The 21,960-nt window shown below is 38.7% G+C and overlaps 1 protein-coding gene across 3 annotated transcripts in view; it reads right to left on the bottom strand.

Annotated features, from left to right (window-relative positions):
• Positions 1-268: 268 nt before the first annotated feature.
• LOC104128266 (focadhesin-like) overlaps positions 269-21,960 on the bottom strand; it is a 37,719-nt gene continuing 16,027 nt past the window's right edge. For all 3 annotated transcript variants that reach the window (XM_035896397.1, XM_035896388.1, XM_035896407.1), the window contains 16 exons: positions 20,211-20,358; positions 18,287-18,406; positions 17,270-17,392; positions 16,399-16,476; positions 15,942-16,013; positions 15,673-15,775; positions 14,460-14,540; positions 13,237-13,365; positions 9,915-10,030; positions 8,438-8,698; positions 7,716-7,805; positions 6,368-6,545; positions 4,825-4,922; positions 3,458-3,709; positions 2,210-2,285; positions 269-701 (listed from right to left, as the gene is read on the bottom strand). In XM_035896397.1, the coding sequence (XP_035752290.1) occupies positions 628-701; positions 2,210-2,285; positions 3,458-3,709; positions 4,825-4,922; positions 6,368-6,545; positions 7,716-7,805; positions 8,438-8,698; positions 9,915-10,030; positions 13,237-13,365; positions 14,460-14,540; positions 15,673-15,775; positions 15,942-16,013; positions 16,399-16,476; positions 17,270-17,392; positions 18,287-18,406; positions 20,211-20,358 (1,999 nt within the window). In that variant the 3' untranslated portion in view covers positions 269-627. The remainder of the gene's footprint in view (positions 702-2,209; positions 2,286-3,457; positions 3,710-4,824; positions 4,923-6,367; positions 6,546-7,715; positions 7,806-8,437; positions 8,699-9,914; positions 10,031-13,236; positions 13,366-14,459; positions 14,541-15,672; positions 15,776-15,941; positions 16,014-16,398; positions 16,477-17,269; positions 17,393-18,286; positions 18,407-20,210; positions 20,359-21,960) is intronic.

The following is a 21,960-nucleotide window of genomic DNA, read 5'->3' as shown; positions in this document are numbered from 1 at the left end:
AGGGAAATAACATTTCATGCAAGCTGATTAAAATCAATAATGCTCTCACTCATACCACTTTGGAAAATATTAGGAACCAGTGCTCAAGCAATTATATTCAGTTAATTTTTTTCTAATCTAGTGAGGAGGACTGCTGAATACAAAACACCTTTTATCAGTTAAAAAATAATGCTCATTCAGAAGTCTGTTACACTAAAACATACTTTAGTAAACAGGCTACATCCAAACAAATTTTACAAGTTTGTGGTTTTTATTTTTTTTTCCCATCCATTCCTACAAAGCTTCCATGAGTTAAAGGAATATTCCACTCCAGCTTCCAAGGCTCCCAGGTGTCACTGAAACAACACAATTGGAACAACAGAATGTGTATTTCTCATTCAGATTCAGCACAGCTCAAACCATGCTAGGTAGTTTGTAAAAGAACACCACATCAGTGAAAAACAAAATATTGATTTTCATCTTATGAGTCTTTGGGAAGAGGTAAAAGGATAAAGAAAACCATAACAAAACCCCAAAAAAACTTCTGACAGGACACCTCTTTGCAATTGGTCTTCTTGATGCCTGAATAGTAATATTATGCTTTCAAGTAAGAACAGTTTTCTTCATTGGATAAGATACAGCACACAGCTACCACCCATAAGCTTTAGTCCACACTGCTTTCTTCTTGAACTCTGCAAGCGATCTCAAGGCCAGAAGTGTAACTGTGAAGACAAGGACAAATGACATCAATTTGTGCAGTCCAGACTGGAAAGGATGTGAAAGTATTTTCCCTAGTCATTTTATTAACACAGGTACAGTTTCAGCTCTCCTTTTACTGACTCTTTTCACAACTTTTTCACTTCCCAGGCTGACAGTTTCTGATGCAACTTCTGCTGTTCACAAGATACACTAGAGCCTACACCCCTCTGAAATGTGATGTCATACTAGGCCTTTGACTTGCTTTATGACATGTCTCCTACTGAAATCGTATCACATCATCTCCTAGTTAGACCATCACTTTGAAGCGGCACATAGATCAACCAACACTGGATAAAGTTTGAATTCAGTGAGCAGTGATGCAAGAGGGGAGAGAGAAGGCACTATGAAGAACGGAAGCACAAAGTACAACGTCGTAAGTCCTCTGTGCAACTCACAACTCCTCAATTCAATTCGAAAGGATCATGTGTTTAGGCAAAATCCAGTAACCAAACCAGTCATACTGTCAACTCCCAGAAGGGAGTTGCATGTTCTAGTACTTAAAAACAAAAAAAACCCAATGGAAATCTCAAGGGAAACAATGACTGATCTCAATCAGGGAATACTGAGAATATAATGTATGTATCAGAATCCTCTGATGTACAGAGGAGACTCTCCAACAGCCCTGAGCATTGTTTCTGGTGGAGATTAGCAGACACAAGGCAATTTTGAAATTTGTCAGAGAGTGACTAAAGATTGCAGACCCTCAAACCAAGGCTAATTATCCTACTAATGCAAAGAAATTACAACCAGATTTCAAGAAGCCACGTTGAGATCCAAAAAAATCAGGTGATTCAAAGGCGGTGTCTTGTGTTAAGAGAAAGAAGCACAAGCACACTCACTTCACTTGAGAGTATTTGTGGTGTCCTCTTAATAGGACTTGCACAGATTGTGTTCACACTCCTACATCTCTAGGTGAGCAATGGGGTACATGCTAGGGCCACAGGCCATTACTGTAATTCAAAATATCATGTACGTCCCATCTTTCTTTTCATTCAACTTTTCAGGAACCCTCATACCTCTATACTTTCTTGTCAGACCACTCCACTAGGCTGTCATTTGCCTGTCTCCTACCCCTTCCTCACAGTTCAGTCTTCAACTGTATCTGAATAAACTGTTATGTGATTGCTATCCTAGAACTGGAGGGTTTCCAAGTAGTATGTTGCATTTCATTTTTAAGGGTAACTTCAAAAACAACTGACAGATCTATAACTGAAATACACCTGTAGGACTAGATTTACCTTTAGGTCCTTTGGACATTCAGTGGTACATCATAAGCATCAGCAGATGAGACAGCAAATACAAGAAGGTATCACAGACAGGAATGTTAACTCACCTTAAGGTTTCCTTAAAGACAAAATACAGCTCTCCTACATGTGCTAATAGTATAGATCAATCTCACTCCTTTTAACAACTGGATTTTGATCTGTACTGATAGTTATGGAAAAGTAAGGATCCAATTAAAATATCCTACCTTTCAGCAGGTCCATGGAAGATTTTGATAATGCTTCCTTAGGACTTTCCATCATATTGATCAGCCAGTCAATAAACTAAAGATTGAAATATAAAGGAAAATCTGAATTAAAAGAGGTTCTGTATCAGAACACCACAAATTCTGTTCCATTTGACAAGCAATATCTGATTGCTGCTAAACTCATAGTTACCTAATCAGAGGCAATGGCCAATCAACCTTCTGCCCAAACTATCTAAACGGCCTAGAGTACATCTCACTGTTGGTGCAATTTCTCCCACAGACAGATCCAAAACACCCTTTGTTCCTTCTTATTATCTGAGCAATAATTCTTTGTAATGAAGAAGGCACAGTAAACAGTTCCCCCCTGCCCTGTCTTGCCTGTTCATGCCTTTTGCCTATTAATATGATCCTTTCTTATTGGTCTTTTGTCCAAACATTTTACTGCAAATCCCTCAGAACTCTTACTGCCTTTGTCCCTCTTTTGACCTCTCTCATTTTTCATTTTCTTTTGGCAGTGCAGGGTGTCTGGAGGACAACGTGGTATTTCAAACTTATCAGGATGATTTTCAGGGCATAGCCTCAAATTCTTCCCTAAAGCCTAATTAGGCACTTGCACATTAACAGCCCACTCCTGCATTCCTCCCGTATTCTGAATTCTGACTTCAGTGGTAACTCTGAGCACAGGAGTGTACAGGAGCCAGTCCTTAGTGGATTCTGTTTACACAAAACAGCTAACTATTAATCTATAGGTTTCTAACGATATTTCCATGTATCTCAACCACAAGCAATCTACAGTAGCCTTGCTGAATTAGGCACAATTTTCCATACTTATTTTCAACTTAAATTTGAAAATAAGTGACACACACTACAAACTGCACAGATCTTTCATTGCCCTAAATTGCCACTGTGGTAGTGTCCAATTGCAGATGATCTGCCTTTCAGTGTTTAAAAGACTGACTTGCTACCAGCAGCTGCCAACTCTCCTCTCCCAGCTGTACCCTCTTAACAGTTTGACTCCCAACATTGGAATGTTTTTTGTTCTTCACAACTCTCACATTTTACTTGAGAAGCTACACACAATCTTTCGAGACAAGTCATATCTGATTGCAGATAAAGAAAAAATAGATCACAAATCAGATGCAACAGATATAGAGGAAATAACTGCTCCACCTAAGACTTGAGCTGACTACTAAGAAATGGGGTACTTTCTGACTCTTGGAAAATGTTTACCACTACATGCAATTTTACCTTCTGTGTTTGTTCTTTCCAAGGCTCTTTAGCCAGCAAAAGGGAAATGCTGCTTGGAAGGAGAGTGAGAGTCTCTTGCACCGCAAACTTGTCAGTGAGGTGCTTGCCAATGTGATCCTCGGACAATTCCGGCAATACTGTTTGGTGCTTCTGCAGTGACCAGTTAGCACTGAGGCCAAGCAGTAACGGTGCACCATGGTCAGCCCAGGCCACCACAGAAGCTGCAAACAGCCACAGGAGGAAGTCTATGCACTAAACAGGAAAAAGGCAAAAATGCACTTTGTTAGATTAATAATACAGAAGGGGGAAAAAACCCAAAGTGCCCCAAACCAAAAATCCAGATGGTGGCCTGCTCTTCAAAACAATCATCTGAAAATTCAGCCAACACTCAAAATGCAAGAACTAAAAAGTCCTTAATATTCTCTTATGCTTTGGAAGCAGCATAAGCCTTTTTCTAAACTCCAAATCAAACTAAAATGTTTACAGAAATAAAAGCAAACACACACTCTTCTAAAATCATCCTTTTGATTAAGACTGATCCACATTTCGTTTAAACTAAACTAGGGTAGGTTTAGACTAGATATAAGGAAGAAATTCTTTACAATGAGGGTGGTGAAACACTGGAACAGGTTGCCCAGAGAGGTAGTGGAGGCCCCATGCCTGGAAGCATTCAAGGCCAGGTTGGATGGGGCTCTGAGCAACCTGATCTAGTTAGCCTGCAGGGGGGTTGGACTAGATGACCTCTAGGGGTCCCTTCCAACCCAAACCACTCTATGATTCTATGATTCTATGATTTAAAATGGGGAAATAATTTCTTTACAGCAAGCTGATTAAGCTGATTGTTGAGGGAAATTAGAGATGGTCATTCTTACGGTGCTACAAATGATTAGGAAATATTGCAGCCATGTAATGAATGCCTTTCTGATCTAAGCAGCAGCTTATTTCATGTCCTCAACCGTAAGACTTAAACAGCTGTACAGATGTAACAATGAACAACATTAGTTCCTTAAAACTGTCCAAGCCCTCTTAGAAAAATCGGCTGCACCGTTTTGACCGGCTTTGACAGTTCTACTGGTAAATTCAAGTTTTTCTTTTCGTTGTTCTAAATACAGTATATTTGAAGCAATGGTTTCCTTCAGTTGCCTTTAGCTTCTATCATAATTTAAATGTCGGTGTTATTTTAAAGTAAAGAGTTTTAAACACACATACATTCACAAAAAATTAGAAGGATTTCTCTATGAAGGAAAGATGACAATCTTCTAAAGTATAAAAGCATGGGGAATAATACTTATTGATGAGGAAAAACATGAAATACATCAAAACCTCCTTTTTTCCTGAAAGCTGCAAATTATTTTCATAGCATGTACCTCTTTAAGATCAACATCTTGTAAGGGTGTTGACTTGTATGCTAAATTTCTGATGTAGCCCATCAGGTCCAGCAGCCAGTCCATTCTTTTCAGCACTCCTAGAACAAGAATATCAAACCAGAACAACATAAAACAATAAAATGCACCATTTTGCATTAAAATCCAAGAATAGGGAATCACTATAGCAACAAAGCACTGACTGTGGAAGAACAACAATCAACAATACCACTATCACATGTGATTCATGATTGCCACTGGCAGAAGGCATATGGGCACTTAAACAGTACAAAACCTGCTTATAATGCAGGCAACACATTGAACACACAGAAAAAGGAAAGCTGAGCAAGAATTATTTCACATAATGGCAGCCTGCAGGTCCCACTAACCCAGTCTGCATATGACTGCTACAGAATCCTGAAGCTTCCCTCAAGTTTTTACCCCAGTACTTCATCCAAGTCTAGCACTGATGTCACTGTACAATAGGCAAGAATGCGGGGAGTGCTCTGAAAATCCTCCTACAGCGCAGAGAGTAAAATACAGTGAAGGCATGTAAAAAAAGTCAGCCCTCAACCCAAGGATGGAACATATTTAATTGATTCAGATTCTGCTGTCCAAAATCCATTCTACCTCCTACGAACTAATAACCATCTTCACCTTCAAGACCATGTCACTTCATACACTACCATTTACTTGTAGTCTTTACATGTGCCCTCTTTCATGTTGCCTCCTCTTTTACCCCAAGGAGCCTCACTTCACTCATTCCAAAAACTCACTACTGTTTGAAGTTCTTCAATCACATCTGGCAGCTAATGCATGTAGCCACATAATGCTTTGCAGTTGTTCTGTGAACACAGGCAGCCAAAGATCCTTCTGCCATGAAAACGAGGAGACTTCATTCTTGCCTCCCTCTGTTCTTCCTCCTTCATCCTCCTGTCTGATTCTGCTACATCTCTTGCATCAGCTCCAGTGCTTTAGAAGACCCTAAGCTGAGCCAGCCCAACTCTAGATAACTATCTGGTATGGTTATGAAGAGGCGGAAGGGCAATTTGTTTCCTGTGCTAACTCAGTGCAAGGAGTTCACAAAAGGAAGCTATTTCCTTGGTCCAACCAGTCTCACGGGAACGTGTCCCTTACTAAGGCTTTGCACACCAGTAAATCAGATATTAGATCTGAAGGTTAGCAGAGTTACACTATTACTGGTCTCTGATGTGCCATGTACATTTCTAACACTACCTCACACTGAAAGTCTAAAAAGACTAGGAGACACAGATCTAGTCAAAACTCTGGTCTGGAAACCACCTGGCTGAGACAAATTACTTGTGGCTGATCCACAGAGACATAAAGAATTGGAGAAAAACATAAAAGCAATGTTTGATACAAGTATTTGAAGAGCAGAAAAATTCTGAAGATTGACTAGTTTCTAATATTGAGAAATTTGGAAACACTTGGGTTAAACCATCTTAAAACTATTTTAAAAGAATCAGTGTAGATCCATTGATACCTGTTGATTTTGCTGTTGATTCTTCTTTAAGCCTGGCCTTACCTGTGTTTTCATGGCTCACAATACGAGCGTGATAGAAACTATGCAAGAGCATCCATAAAATATTTTCTTTCTGGTGATATCCTGCCACAGTATCAATCACGGCACTCAAGTTCATCAGAGGCAGTCTGCCTTGAGCAATTAAATACACTTTCGTGAATGTGGCCTTCTCTATATTGTTCTGCAAATGCAATTAAAAAACGTGTTAAATTAAAACATGCCTTTCTTGAGGGAACAGAAGGTGCTGCATTCCTCTTTATAAAAAAGGGGAGAAATCACTTGATTATCTAGCAGGCTCATTTTTCTTCAAGACAAATTATGAAACAGAATACTGTACATATTACTTTAATTTTACACATTTCTAAATAGTCCAGCAAATTGCAAATCAGTACAGTTTGACTGTTTTCATACTGCTTTAAATTTTACATTCCCCTTAAAATTGAAATGACCCAGCTTGACAGTTCTGGAGACTCAATATTCTTGCAAGACAGATTCACTGCAGTGACAAAAAAGGTTTTCTTAAATGGCATTTTCCAGTGTGGAAAATAAGAACTCAAAGATATAAGGAAATGACAGTTCAGGTTCCCTAACCTATTTAAATGCTTGATTATCTAGTGAATCTGCCAGTAAAGAGGACAACATGGTTTTATGTCATGGATGTTTGATTATAACGATCTGATCTGAAACCATCAAGTCCTTCCGTGCAGGCAATTTCCTTGGCATTTCAGCTGCTAAGAACTGCACTGCTAATTGATTCCACTGATGAGCTAGAAGCTGAAAGCTTTTCTGTTCCATTGTCATACTTAGTAATCTTGTCCACCATGAAACATCTGAGTGTGAATGCAAATACAGCACATTAAGTCAAGAATGAAAGGTTGTTCAGTGAAAGTATTTCACACTCTTAACAGAAGCAGGGATCCACCAGTTCAAGCACACATAGTTAGCGGGATGCATTTACAGTCTGTTTCAAGTAGGTAGTTACATTAACCAAAGAGGACTATGGTCTGCTGTTTGCATCATTGGTCTGAGATTCAGAAGATCTAACACCATTCCTGTTCTGCTAACAGAGTCCTGCCTGAACGTGCCCAAGTTACTTAGACTCTTCAGTTCAAAGCTCTCAGGGGAAATCAGTAGTATTTCAGTTGCCTCAAAGAAGTTTTGGATATGGGCTCTTATCACTTTTGCTTCTCTTTGCTGCCTGCAAATTAGAGCCAAAACTCTCTTACTTGCATGGCAGACAAAACAATCAATGCTTGTAATGAGCTAAACCACTCTGGTGACAAGAAAAATGGTAAGGCTTGCTTGTTTCACATGATTTGGTGATAAAAGACCAGGAGTAAAACGTCATTACCTTAGAGATCTGGACAATGTGATCAATCTCCGAATCAGCCATTTCTGAGATACATTTTGCTACATCGACATACATGTCCAGTCCGCCTCTCTAGAAACAGAAAAGTAAACGCATATTTAGATGTATACTTCTGGTTTCTTCGTCATCATATTTATGATCATTAACAAAGTTCCTGGACTCACCAATTTAATTGGTCTCTAACCTAATTTTATTTATTCTATTTTAGAAATTCTGTATTTGCTGGGGACTTCAAAGTACTTAATTATTAAGGAATAATGGCATATGAAAACTTTCAAAGAGTTGTTTTGTTTTTTTTAAACAGAAAAGTGCCCTTCCTTGGAGATATTTTCTATAGCTAGTTTCTTTAAACCATTGTGAGAAGCTGAATCCTCTGTGTGTGTGTGGGGAAAACCAAACCCCTCTGATTGTTCTCTGCTTCTGTTTCAATAACATTTATTTCAGTACCAATACTGCATTTTTCCATTATCAATTCATTTATGAGGGAAAAGTGTACACTAAATTGGTTTCACAACTTAGTCATATTCTAAAGATTATCTGAAAGTAAGTTAAATTGAAATTATGCAGGCATCTTAAATACTGTCACTAAAAATGTTACATCTACTTCAAGTTTCAAATCTGATGGGTCACTGCAAAAAGATGGGATGTACTGTAACTAAAAATACCCAGTTACAATTTTCCTTGACCTCCTACTTATTCCTTACCTGAACCTCATTTGGTAGAAGCTCAAATATTTTCTCCACAGCCTGGCACAGAAAGCTCCAGCAGTACTGGGCAGGGTTTGGAAGTTTCATTGCCTGCATGAGCCCCTGTAAAACACTCTGGCAGATTTCTGGGTTTTTTGTGTGGTTCTTCACTTCAAATTGCTGTATCAGAAACACTTCTGTAAAAGACTGTAGTTTGTCTTCTGCAACATGTTTCATCCACAGGGGCAGGGACATGAAAAGGTATTTCTGGGTTTTCACCTGAAAAGCAAAACCTTTTGTTTAGTTTCAGATTCTAACTCTTCACTGACCTTCAACTAGTGCTATAAAGGATGAAATTATAAAAAGTAGCTAAAACACCACTTAAAAAAGCACTCAAAGTCATAAATAATTCTCAATTCTTCTTCCCTCTTCTGATTAATTACTTAAATTAAAAAAGAGTTCAAACATATCAATATTCTATTTTCCTTAAAAATTGAGGAACTTCATTTGAAAGAACCCTAGATACCATGTCTCTTTAGTGGCCCGACAATTGTGATTTCCCTATATGGTGCCCACTGCATTTGTACATGAAGCATACAGACTAACTAGACAGCCAAGGACAAAAGTATGGTACTCTTAGCACCATTAATATTGCTAGCTAGTGGGGAAGAATGAATAACTACCTTGAAGGAATCTAAAGCTTACACACTCCGTGGCTGTGCTCATTTTGTGACCTCAAATCCTCACTGCAATGAGAAATTGGTGCTCAGAAATAAAATCTTTTTTTTGTAGAATCTTAGAATTGCCAAGTGTTTATATATCTATGAAGACCAATGAATCAAAAATTAGAAGACAAAAATACCCCTTGAAGAACTGGAAAAGATCACAAAAATCCACAATGGATTTTCTGAGAGTTGTCATGAACCTGCTCCTCAACTTGTATAAACTGACTGAACTGTACAGTCAAGTGCACTGTGAGGTTGTATCGTGCAGTTCATGTTGTACCTCTATAAGACAACTGCACTGTAGTGGAGGATAAACCCAAATTTGATTATACTACAGGCTATTCTGTTGACTATCTACGGAATAAAGTTAAGGTTTTCAACAAGTAACACATTTTACTAGATCGAGAGACATTGCTAGAAGAAGCAGGCAAGCTTTTGGACAGAGGTGGGACTTTTTTCTGAACTATCAGCTGCTATAATAAAAGATACTTTTTCTCCTTAAATGCCACGCCTTCTTACATCTCTAGGTTATCAGAGCTATAGCATGAAATCAGAGAGAGGAAACCGGTCTTAAGCAATTTAAGTAAAACCAAGGTAGCAGACTGTATGTCTGCCTTGAAATTCAAGGCCCCAGAATAGCCTTTCTCTCACTATAAATATTTGCTAAACAGAATTCTGCAGAATTCTGAACCCAGTAATCCTTTTCTGGTGAGACATCTTAAACATCATCACTGAGGGAACTTATAAGAAAGAGGTGCTGAGATACGTACACTGAGACTGTAGACAAGGGGAGGTGCCACCCACATCCCTAAAAGCATTGCTGCATTTTGAGATGACTGGGCCTGTGTCACAGCTAGTTGAAGGCAGAGATGTTTTACCTCATCACCTAAAGCAGAATAAAACAAATGGAAGTTATGAAGAAATTATTTTTACTTTAAATCTGTTCTCAACTCATAAAATAAAGGAGGGTTATTATTCTCCTAGAGCACTACATTATAATTTGCTTTTCTACAGATGCTGCTTAAAGCTTTTAACACATACATGTTAAAAGTCCTCTCTTCCCATTCACACACATCCAGCAATAAATCTCAGGATTTGGCCAACTTCATTTCAATTCACTCAAGAACAAAAATGTGGGAATGATAGGAAAAATAGGAATTAAAAAACTCCTTGCCAAATAAAGAGAAGACTTAATCGACAGAAGGAGAAATGAGTCAATTATTCCTGCTAAATGTAGGATTAATTAGCATTTGTTTACATGTTTCTGCTCTTCCATGTACCCCATGTTCACACAATATGTCACAGAACACAGTCACCCACTGCTGTGGATGCTCGGTTGCAGCATTCTCCAGGTTAACATGTGGGAAGCCCTTACTGTGCAAAGTGGTTATGATGGTTATGGAATTCTTATTAGTTTCTCTTTAAAGTCCCCTTAATGACTGGTACAGCCTGTTTCTTAATAGCGTAACTAGTCATAAATATGTTGAAGAGGTACTTTGAGCAAAGGCATGGCTTCTATATAGGTCATAATTGCTACAGCAACGTAAGGAGAAACAATTTCAGTATTATACTAGCATTTAACCCATTAGAGAGAAGATACATGACTTTTAAATGAGAGCATAAAACTTAAATCAGTGCTTTGCAAGTTTAAAATGTTCTTTCAGTAATGAAAGCGGCAATCTATATAGCATCACCTTTATAAAGTTCACTAACATTAGTGCATGAACAAAGCAAAGATTTTAGAGTCTAGTATCAGGTTCTTCGAAATAAAATACCTTATACGAGAAATTAAGTCATCTGCAGAACTCTGAAAGGGTGAAATTTTAACAAGATACTTTGGTAACCAGTTCAAAAATTGTCTCTCACTAGCTTGGACCGCCAAGACACAGATTATGATTTGCCTATGACTGTTCACTTCAGAGCACTACTGAATAACAGTCATAAATTCTCAGACATGAACAACAGTGACCTAGAGAACCCAAAAGAATTGAGCATACAGCCTAATTTTCATAAAAATATTCATGACTGGCTTGTATGAGAAATAATGTGGCCAGCAGGACTGAGGGAAGCAATTGTCCTCCTGTACTCAGCACTAGTGAGACTGCACCTTGAATACTGTGTTCAGTTTTGGGCCCCTCACTACAAGACAAATGTGTTGCTGGAACATGTCCACAGGAGAGCAACAAAGCTGGTGAGGGCTCTGGAGCACAAGTCTTATGAGGGGTGGCTGAGGGAACTGGGGTTGTTCAGCCTGGAGAAGAGGGGGCTGAGGGGAGGGGAGACCTTATTGCTCTCTACAACTACTTGAAAGGAGGGTGTAGCAAGGTGGGTGTTGGTCTCTTTTCCTTGTAACAATAGAAGAGACGAGAGGAAACAGCCTTAAGTTGCACTACCAGGGGAGGTTTAGATTGGATATCAGGAAAAATTTCTTCACTGACAGGGTTATCAAGCATTGGAACAGGCTGCCCAGGGAAGAGGTTGAGTGACCGCCTCTGGAGGTATTTGGTAGACGTGGTGCTTAGGGACATGGTTTAGTGGTGGACTTGGCAGTGTTAGGCTGATGGTTGGACTTGATGATCTTAAGGGTCTTTTCTAACCCAAACGATGCTATGATTGATATAGTTGTTCCAGAAAAAGTGTGTTAGAGTGCCACATTTCTAGGTGGACTGTTAGGTCATAACACAACTATTCTGCATTACACTTTCTAGCATGTGAAAATTGCTCGTTATCACATAGCATGACCTATTTCTGCATGTATACATAATCTAGAGAAGGGTGTGCAACTTCCACAACACTACAGAGGGACAGTCAGGAGAAATTATATATGAAGATGTAGACTATGATGCTGTCTGAAGTCAATAAAAACACAGCCACAAAACTGAGGTACTGCTTCCTCTGGAATTCCCCTGATACACAAAAGTAAGACTCCTAGGTGAAAAACAGGAATAAAAAAATCCCCCATACATTTAACAAGTTTCAGCTATTCATAAGGCACACAGATTTGCATCAGCATGGACTGCAGAACTCAGTATAGCAAATTCTTTCGCTTATTCTTACAAAGGACTTTACAATCAATTGCAAGAATATCAAGTAAAACAGAAGCTACAGCTCAAGTATAAACGAAAGTGTTTTAACATGTACCAAAACTTTCTGTATCTAGCAAGGAGTTTTTCCTCATAGGACAGTTAAATGATTTCTAGTGCTTATACAAGCACTCTGTATAAATAAAATAAATGCTAGAAAGAAATAACAGCCTTCCATATTCTGGGATCTACAGCACATCAATTTAAACACAACAGCACTTGCTCAACCCAGTTGTAAAAGAATCTGCAAGGCCCGTAGTAAGTTACATAAATCAGGAGAAACAAAACTCAGTGGAATCAAACACAGAAACAAATACAGAACTTCGCACAGTAGTTTGTTGGGGTTTTTTTTAAGGAAATTAGTTTGAAACTCAGACACTTACATCAACCAAAAGAGGCACTGACAGATATCCTGAGTAGAAAATTATTATACAAGCTGTCCAACACAATACTTCAGGATCAAAGCTACTCTCCAGCATGAAGAAAAAAATATTATGAGAAACACTGACAAAATCAGGATCATGATGGAAAAAGGTATATAATTTCCTCTGTCACCCAGTGTAAATTAGTAGAAAGTGTATTTCACACTAGTGACAGCTAGATGAACTACAGAGCAGTTCAAACTTGTGACAAAGCTGCCTGCAGCCTCTGCCACAGGCACTGGACCAGCACTTAGTGGGTACTGAAAAAAAGAAACAATTAGTTGAGTTTCATGATGGGCTCTTCTTACTGTAAATAGTTCAAATGAAAAATTCAGTCCAATTTCACCAGTGTTTTAGGGAACTTCCAACACTGCTCCAAACTTCTCAGCTCTGATCTTCTCTAGTCTTTTCTTGAGTTAAAACAAACTGTGTCCACACGGTGATCACAAATATATACTTGCAAACATTAAAAAGTTAGTCTTGAAAACATAATAAACACTTCAAGCCCTCAAAGTTTGTGAAAGCTGTGTTAGTAAAGAAGTCTTATGACAAGTAAAAAAGACTTAATAGAAAACTATTAATCTTACCAAAGTTTAGCCTCATCAAAGGAGAAAGGATGGATGCCCAGTTTACAGGTGGATACTGATGGCTTTCTCCAACTAATGCAATGGGTGCCAGTGCTACCTTCACCAGCTCAGTTGGGACACATTCGGGGCCTACAACAGAAGATTCAATCACAGGCTGAATTTTATACACAGACATTTGGCTAAACAGCTCAGGAAAAAAAGTGAACACTGCACTGAAGACCAATGTGTAGTGAAGAACTGAAAAGCATTATAAAATTACTGTTATTTCTTCTTGTATCTGAGAATTAGCTACCTGTTGTTTGTAATCAACAGTTGCATTTTTTAACATTAATGTCCTATCAAAAAAGGCTTTTTGTTAATGATAAATAGAAACTTCCCTGGTACCTTCTCCTTGAACCAATTCATGAGTTAATTACAGATATTCCTCACCTAGTAGAGTAGTATTTTTGCATTTGTTAACAGTAGAACAGCAAAGTTTTCTGACACTGCTCTCATTCCCCATCCTGTAGTTACACAACACAAAAACTGCCAGACAGATGCTAACCTTTGCTACACACTCTGTTACTTAAACCCAGGGAGTTAACTCAATGAAAATCCTCCTGGAGTCCCCCTGGAGGCAAGGCATGGGCAATTTTTACCTCCATTGAAAGCAAAGCCTGCGTCATAGGATAGCAGTGAGCTCACTGAGCTCAACATAGGAATAATCCCCTCTGCTTTGTCTCACTTAAGATTGCACAGCAAGACATCTCTCTTTTTGCTAGCACTCCTTATGTAAAGATCATACTTCCTTCAGGTTCCTTTGCATTTATCACATAGCAGTAACCCATGTGAATCCACTCTGTTACCTGAACCTAGGATCACTGAAATAAGGGGCAGCATAAAGTTTGCCTGATGATGGATTATTTCTGAGGATACATGCTAACACTTAAAGTGATTTGACTTTCATTCCCACAGGGAAGATGAGACACATCATCTCATGGACACAGAGAAAAGGGGAAAGGGAAAGGGTTTAAAAAGTCTGAAAAATGCAGCGGAGAAAACTAAAGCCCTAACTGCACAATTCTACCTAGTGTTATTCAATTTTTTATTTAGAGATTAAATATCCCACATTAGTGAAGTTCAAATTAGTATTTATAGAAGTTCTCTAAGCAAATAAAAGCAGGTCACTTTTAATAGTCATTACAAATTTCCCAGAGGGATACTGTAGTCTGATCCTTTCTTACCTTTCTTTCCACTTTCAATGGCAAAGTCAATCGCTGCCCTGATAAAGCTGTTTTCAGGCAAGTAGCTAAAATCTGGAGGAACTATGAAGAAAAAAAGTCTGTTTATATACTAAAATATGCCAGCAGAAATTATAACCTCAAGCTCCCATATAAATTCAAAGGCTGAATTGAGATATGTTTGAGCTAACTAATTATGTAGGTGACTTAAAGCATTTAGTTTATTGATAGATGCATTGGCCTTTCCACTTTTAAGGCAAGCTAAACGTTTGCATTGGTGAGAGGTGCCAGGTCTGAAAAAACAAATTCATTGACCAGCTGAAAAGCCAGGGATAAGAACTTAAAATGTATCAGCTACTGTGAGTCAGGCTTTAAAAGGGAGATCTTCAAAAGCTTAGTAAGTTTAATGCAACAGACACATTCCACATCTGTCTAACCTCAGGCACATGTGCCAAGATTATGCAAAAGTAGAAACTCCAAGTCTTTTTTTCAGTGATGAAGAAGTTTATCTATACTTCATATTATTGGTTTTCAACTTGGTTCACACTGAAGTGAACAGCCTCCACTTCATTAGTTCTCTCCTACTACTGGTATTTAATCAATGGTGTAATCCTGCCTTTATTTTACCAACAGACACTGAAACAACACCAGAAGGTAATGACGTATCGACAGAAGATGAATTTCTGTTCGAATTGCTACACTGAAAGGGCACAGAACACTAGTTTTTGACTTCAGTTAACCAGAGAAGATCTATTCTAGAAAAATACCTTTGAAAAGTCAGCTTGCTTTTTTTTATGGACTACTTAAGTGTTGGCTTTTCTATACAGTGGGAAATGCTAAAACAAAGAGTAGATTAATCAGTTCTCAGGACATGGAGTGGATAACGTAGATGTCAAACACGTGCCATATGCAGTGTAAACTTCTTTACAATTTATTCTATAAAAGAATAAAGACAGAAGCAATTCACAAGTTTGACCAGAACAACTTAGAACCTTACTTTGATACTGCAAGTAAAACCAGGATCCTATTCAGCACACTGATTCCTGCTTCATGTTCCAACCTTTAGGTCTGGCACACAGGACCATGAGGTCTCAGATTCAAAGGCTGTCATGTCATTTAATAGGGCTGCAATGTCAAGCCTGTATTGCCTGATGTGTCCCTTGCCTTTTTAGCTACTTCTATATGTTCTTTAAGCAGCAATAATAAAGCATCTTACCAGATGCCCTGTTCTGGGTAGAAGACAGACAGGACATATGAAGGCGTCCCAAAAGTCCTGCTGCATTTGTCTGAAGGCCAATCTGTCCTGAAAAACCAATTATCTGTTGAGACAATAAACCACTAATTAGACATATTTCCCTATATTGCCTCACTTAGGCTGGACAGAGACACTATGCAGTTTCTTTAAACAGATTTGGCCTGTTTGTGCAAGGTGTCACAGTACCCTAGAGCATTATCCAAAGCAGGAAACAGAGGCTACCTTCTTACCTGTGTAAGGGTTCTGATGACTTCATTCAGCTTACTTTGAAACTGGGAGGATTGAATGCTCTCAGATTTCAGCTGCCAAAGGAAAGAAAAAAGACGTGAATTTTATAAGGGAAAAGAAGAAACAACAAAACAGAGAATAGGTGCTGAAAAGACAGATTACATTTGCACACATGCTTTTTGTGGGTGAGCAGAAGAGAAAAGGAGAAAGCCTACATGGCTGTAAACTTTTCCCCAATGGCACTGCACATGGGCCATGTGATGGGAAAATGGAAAAATACCATTTTACACATTGCAGTTCTGTCCTGCTTGGTTCATGCCCAAAATGACTCACTATTGCATAAATGGGAAGCCCTGGTGTATAACCACTGCTGTAAGGATGCAGAGGGCATCATTCCATCTTACCTTCTAGCCACATTTCAAGAAGAGACAAAGGTACCATTTGCTTGCATGTTCTCACCTGTATCATGCCTCCTTCAGAACCCACCAGTGCAACCAGCCCACTGACAGCAGCGAGACGCTGCATTGTTGGAGAACCCTGGAACCATAATTCAGGATCAGTGAATCAATGAGGTCACACAGCACTACTGTAGGACAAAACACTTGCTTCTTTCAATTTAAAAACCATGGTTGCTATCACTTGTACACCTCTTATCCCAACAACCTTCTCAGGTCAGACTCCAGCATGCTGGATAATTATTCATCCCTCTCTTGGTGAATGAATGCTTTATATGGAGCTTCTCCCTGCTCCTCCCCCAATCTTAAACCATCATGCACTTCTCCCTGACCAACCATTTTCTTCTAGCATAGTCTGTAATCCACAAAATATGCCAGTACAATTCAAGTCTGAAACACTGTTTCTTTAGTGATACTTACCTTCAGCTGCAATCTGTAAGTTTGATTTCAAACACACTGTTTTTGTTACAGTGAGATAAATTAAAATTATTATAACAACTGAAGCACTATAATCACCATTCTGTTAGTCTAATTTTTATAAGTAGCATCTAATTTCACAAGGCATCTGCATTTAATAACCTAGATTTTATCCTTGGATATTGTTCCAAATTAGTAAAGATGTCCAAATTAAGATCCATTGAGATAAACATTTTCCATGAGTCATCCAAGCAGAAGAGAAACAGGGTTTTCTTTTTCCTTTAGCAAACAGCCCAAAGATATATTTTTGCTTCCAAATACTAATGAAACATCATGTTCAGATAGTCCTAGCTTTTCCTAGCATCATCTCTACAGAATCAAGGAAAACTCTGTCTCTACCGTTCATTTAAAGTCACCCCCGCCTGCAATAAACAGGATATGAATTCAAACTCCTTTACCTCAGCAAGCACGATTTTTATCCAGGCTGGCATTAGTCTGTTACTCAGTTCTTCGGCTTTCCCGTGACCACAAGCTGACAATCCATGTACTATTGCACCCAGAGCTAAAGCAAAACCATGGGTCTGTAAGGTGAAAAAGACACATTAAAAACCAAATATTGAAATGCTACCTAAATATTTATTATTTCCCAATAATTGGAAGTAATGTCTTTGTCTAAAATACTGGATGCTTTCTTATTTCAAGTAGTTTCTCACGTCAGGTGACGTAGGATTTTCTGAGATTAAATATTGATCTTGGGTGCATAGATTGCTCTGGAGCCTTTATTTTAGAGCAGACTTTCTTCTGATACAACGATAAAAAGCTATAGCAAAGGTAGTTTGTTTTGACTTCCTATTTTCCAGATAAACATTTGAAACATTGATTAGTGTAATAGGCTTTGATTCAAAATGGTTTGCTCCCCCCCGCCTTTGTTCTGACAAGCATTTAACAAAAAAGCATGTACACTGAAATATGAAGATTTTTTGGGGCATTTTTAGAGGGTAACGCTAGGACACTAGGGATGAAACAGACACCTGGAGGAAGCTGTGGATGTACTTATGATGCACTGTCTGGAGGCCAAGGGAAAACAAAAATTTAGAAGAGCACAGTAGATTTATTTTCTTACCAAGAAAAAGAATCTAAAGAAACACATTATAAAAAAACCAAAAATTGACAGGGTGCAGGGACTAAAGATATGAAGAACTGAGAAGTACCAACTTCCCTTTTAAATGCAATCAAACATACAAAATCAGTTTTTACTTCACTGTCTGGTAATTGCTATACACCTGTAGACAATGCATGAATGGATCAAGTGGTAATCTGGGTAATTGCTCGGTATGCACACCACACTCAGTGTTAATGCTGAAAGTAGATCAATATAATTTATTTGAAGTTACAGTCTGAGTAAAGCAGTATCCAATAATAAATAGATAAGAGAGAACCAGAACTGAAGGAAAGCCCAAAGACTGAATTATGACCTGCTGATTGTTTTCCACCAAGGTCCGTAGCTTGTTCATGGCCTCCTCAGCCTCAGCTGCTTCTATGATTCCAACACTGAAAGCAGAGACACAGGAACAGGCCACAGAATAGGCAAGTACCTGAAAAAAATTGTTTAATTCTGTTAGCCAGTGTCTGATTAAATTCACTGTAGCAATGTGCACATGGAGCAATGTGCCAGAATGATAAAAAAGCCACGACATTTCAATTTATACTTTCAGATGTTTATTCCCTCTCTGAAAGATTGTTCACCAATGCTAACATTAAACAAATACAAATAAAGCTTGGAAGAACTTCTGGTTTCATTTAGGTCAAACTCCTGATCTTCAACACAAATGCAGTTATTCTTCTCAACACAAGTATCTGATCATTATTTATGTGATCCCATCAGGGCCAAAGGCCAGAAGAGGAACATGTAGTAGAGCTGTCTGCCCCACACAGTGCATGACACCAGCTTCATGTCCTTGCAGAAGGATTCACAAGCGACACTGCTTTTCTGTTCTTCAGTCTTAGATGTTGAGAGTAAGGAAATGAAGCCTGCACTTTCAACAAGGCAACTGTGCCAGCTGTTTAACCTCCTTTGTACAAAACCCAAGGAACAGAACAGCACCAGCTTCTGCAGAGAGCACCTACCTACTGCGCAGGACTGACAAAAATTTGGCTTGGAGCAAGTAATGCTCAGATTGTACCTCTGGCTGCAGCAGGTCAAAGTTACCTCTCAAGTACAGGATCATATCCCAGACATTTATAGCTCTGAAAGAGCCTCTCGTGCATCTCAAATATAGTAGTATTCATCCCAGGATGCTAGCCAAATTTTAGTCATGTAATTATCTGAACAATTCGTCACAGAGATTTTAATCAAAAAGGGTAGGTTTTGCTTCTTATCCCAAACTATCTCATGATGTTAAACAGCTGCTGCCTTTCATCTCAGAAGTTGCTGTACTGAATCCAGTTTAAGTTTAGTAAAGCACTTTGAGATCTCTGGGGAGAGATAAATGGTTTCATAGCCATAAGTCATTTTAATGCATGAACTGTAAACTGCAAAATGCTAATCCCCAAACACATATGTACTGCCAAAAAAATTAAACTCCATAAAAGAAGACCTTTAATAAAGAGCTCCAATTTCTGCTACTCCCTTAGAAAAAACAGAGGATTATGCAACTCAGCTGTTCAGCTGCTGCAGGCTTATACACATCAGGTACAGGGTTGCTTTTTTGTGCAAAAAACCTGCTTACTTCGATTCTTGTTTTCTATTGTAAACCCCTCCAATTTAATCAGTTTTCATTCTCAAGTTTTACCTCAACAAGATTATAGACTTAGTGCATGGACCATGCCAGATCTTACAGGACGTACCTTGGCAGAGTAAATTGAAATGCATGCTGAAACTTAGCAGAGCTCAGTTTAAGTCTTCAAAACATAGTTATAAAGAAAACAGCAAACGGGGCCATAGCAGCATTCACAAGTGCAAGACTCACAAGTGCAAGATTCACATTAGCTAGTGACAGCAGCCTTCAAAGAAGGAAGCAGAAGAGTAACTTGCTGTCTCCTTTCTAGTAGATCAGATGACCTGTAAACACTGTATATAAGGAGACCCATATCCACAGTTACTCAGGACCCAACTTTCAACAATTTAATTTGAGGTTAAGGAATTAAAGAAGCACTTTAAAAAAAGATGTCTTATCTTTTCAGGTAGTTTCTTAATGTCTGTGCAGCATGACACGTTATTTTCTATTATTATTATTACTGCATTCTCCAGCAGATACAAAACCATATATTGTGAAAGAAATAATAGAAATCATGCATTCCAGTACTACAGATACAAAACTTCAGTAAAAGGTCTATAGCTATGAAAGGGAGGCAACAAAGTAAAAGGAATATTTAAATAGGCAATAAGATACGTCATACCTCCTGGACCCATCTGCTTTGGTCCTCACTGCTGTCCAGGTATTTGCAGAGTTTTCGCAACGAAGCAGAAACATGCACTCGCGATTCTGTTTGGCTACTGTGACTCATAAGTGAAAGAACAAGTCCTACTCCCAAAATACATCCAGTGCTTAAAGAGAAGAGAAGAGAAAAATGATTAAGCATGCTGTGGCTGCTCCGAAGTCTCTTTTCACCCCAACATGGGTTCCTGTGCAAAAAGACCTCCTCACCTTGCCTAAAAACTAGTCCCGTGGATAATTACTTAGCACAGTCAATTTTACAAATGGGTTTTATTTCACACATAGGCGATGCTTTTTGGGAGACACGAGATGAAATAAGAGCATAAGATGAAAATGTGCTTTTAAAATAATAAAACCTGTGTATTATTGCTTCAGCTCCTGAAGGGCTAACAGCCCCATCAACAAGCACATCAACTAGTATGAAGGAAGTATGGACAAATTTCTACATCTGATTTACACCGATATTCAAACTCCGATATCCCAGTTGAACATACTAATTGCAGGTCCACTGGCTATATTAGGGCCTGTTGCTCTCAAGATTTCTACAAGAGGTGCTCCAGTTTGCAAAAACAATGATATTAGTGATTGAGCCAGAGAGTGTTTTAAGATGGCTGTAAAGATCAAGGTATTCACCTGCATTTCAGAACATGAGTGTCAGGTATACTTTCTAACCCACATATACTAAAATACGCACACGCATATGCAACAGCGGACCAGCTTCAACAGGGCAGACATGCACAACTGTTTGATGCTGAGGATAATTACAGTTGCAAGAAGAAGAACATAGCTTCAAAGCACATAATTTAATAGGGCAGCTGTCACGAATGGCTTTGCAGTCCCTGCCTCTCTTTCAGATTTGACCAGAAATTCCACCCTATACCAGAGAATTCTTACTAAATTCAGCACCTGTGCTCCCATAACAAGTTTCAGTTTCCACAGGTCATCAGTCAGAATACTGAAAAGTGGTGTCAGAAAATTCCCAAACAGTTCTGGCTGCCATCATGAGATATTAAAATCATAGCAGATACTGAGTGCTCTGAAAGTGATCTCTCACTGGCACACAAGCACCATAGCTAAAGAAGCAGCTCTTATCTGAAGATGAAGATTTTTTTCCCCTTGCACATCTCCCCAGGCATGCCAATGACAGATACTGCATGTAGTGAGCAGTCAAATGAACGCAGCTAGGATCTTAGCCATTCTTCTAAGCTTCTGCTATCCAACTTAAAAATGGGAAGTTACTGCTTTTACTCAGCTAAGTAAAGAAGACACTTCTGAGAACAACTTCACTCATATTTATACACTAATGCAACTAGGGATGAAGATGATGAGCATGGGTAGAAGACTTGGAGTGGTGTCTTGGCAGCACCAAGTCTCTTCCAGCAAAGAAGATGAAACAAAACTTTGGAATCAGCATTTTTTAAGTAACTGGCATATCTGAATTCATGAACAGCCAACAAAGTAAGGGCATGTGTTATACGCAAGAGTTCTATACACAATTTTACACTAGTGCTTGTTGACAAAAATACATGGAAAGAAAACAAAGTTCCTAAGAGCTACAATTTTTTATGTTGTTGACTCTTAGCAAAGACCCAAAACCTAAGTGGGGACCGAAGCAAGAGTAAAACTTCACCCTCTCTGCTCCTCTTTTTGTAACTAGCAATTGTTTTCACCTGGCTACTTTGTGATCTACATAAATAAGTGCAGTTGATCCA

The sequence above is a fragment of the Egretta garzetta genome, unplaced genomic scaffold, assembly GCF_000687185.1.
Source record: "Egretta garzetta isolate BGI_Z169 unplaced genomic scaffold, ASM68718v1 scaffold170, whole genome shotgun sequence".
In the NCBI taxonomy this organism is placed as follows: domain Eukaryota; kingdom Metazoa; phylum Chordata; class Aves; order Pelecaniformes; family Ardeidae; genus Egretta; species Egretta garzetta.
This window is presented reverse-complemented; position numbering and strand designations above follow the sequence as displayed.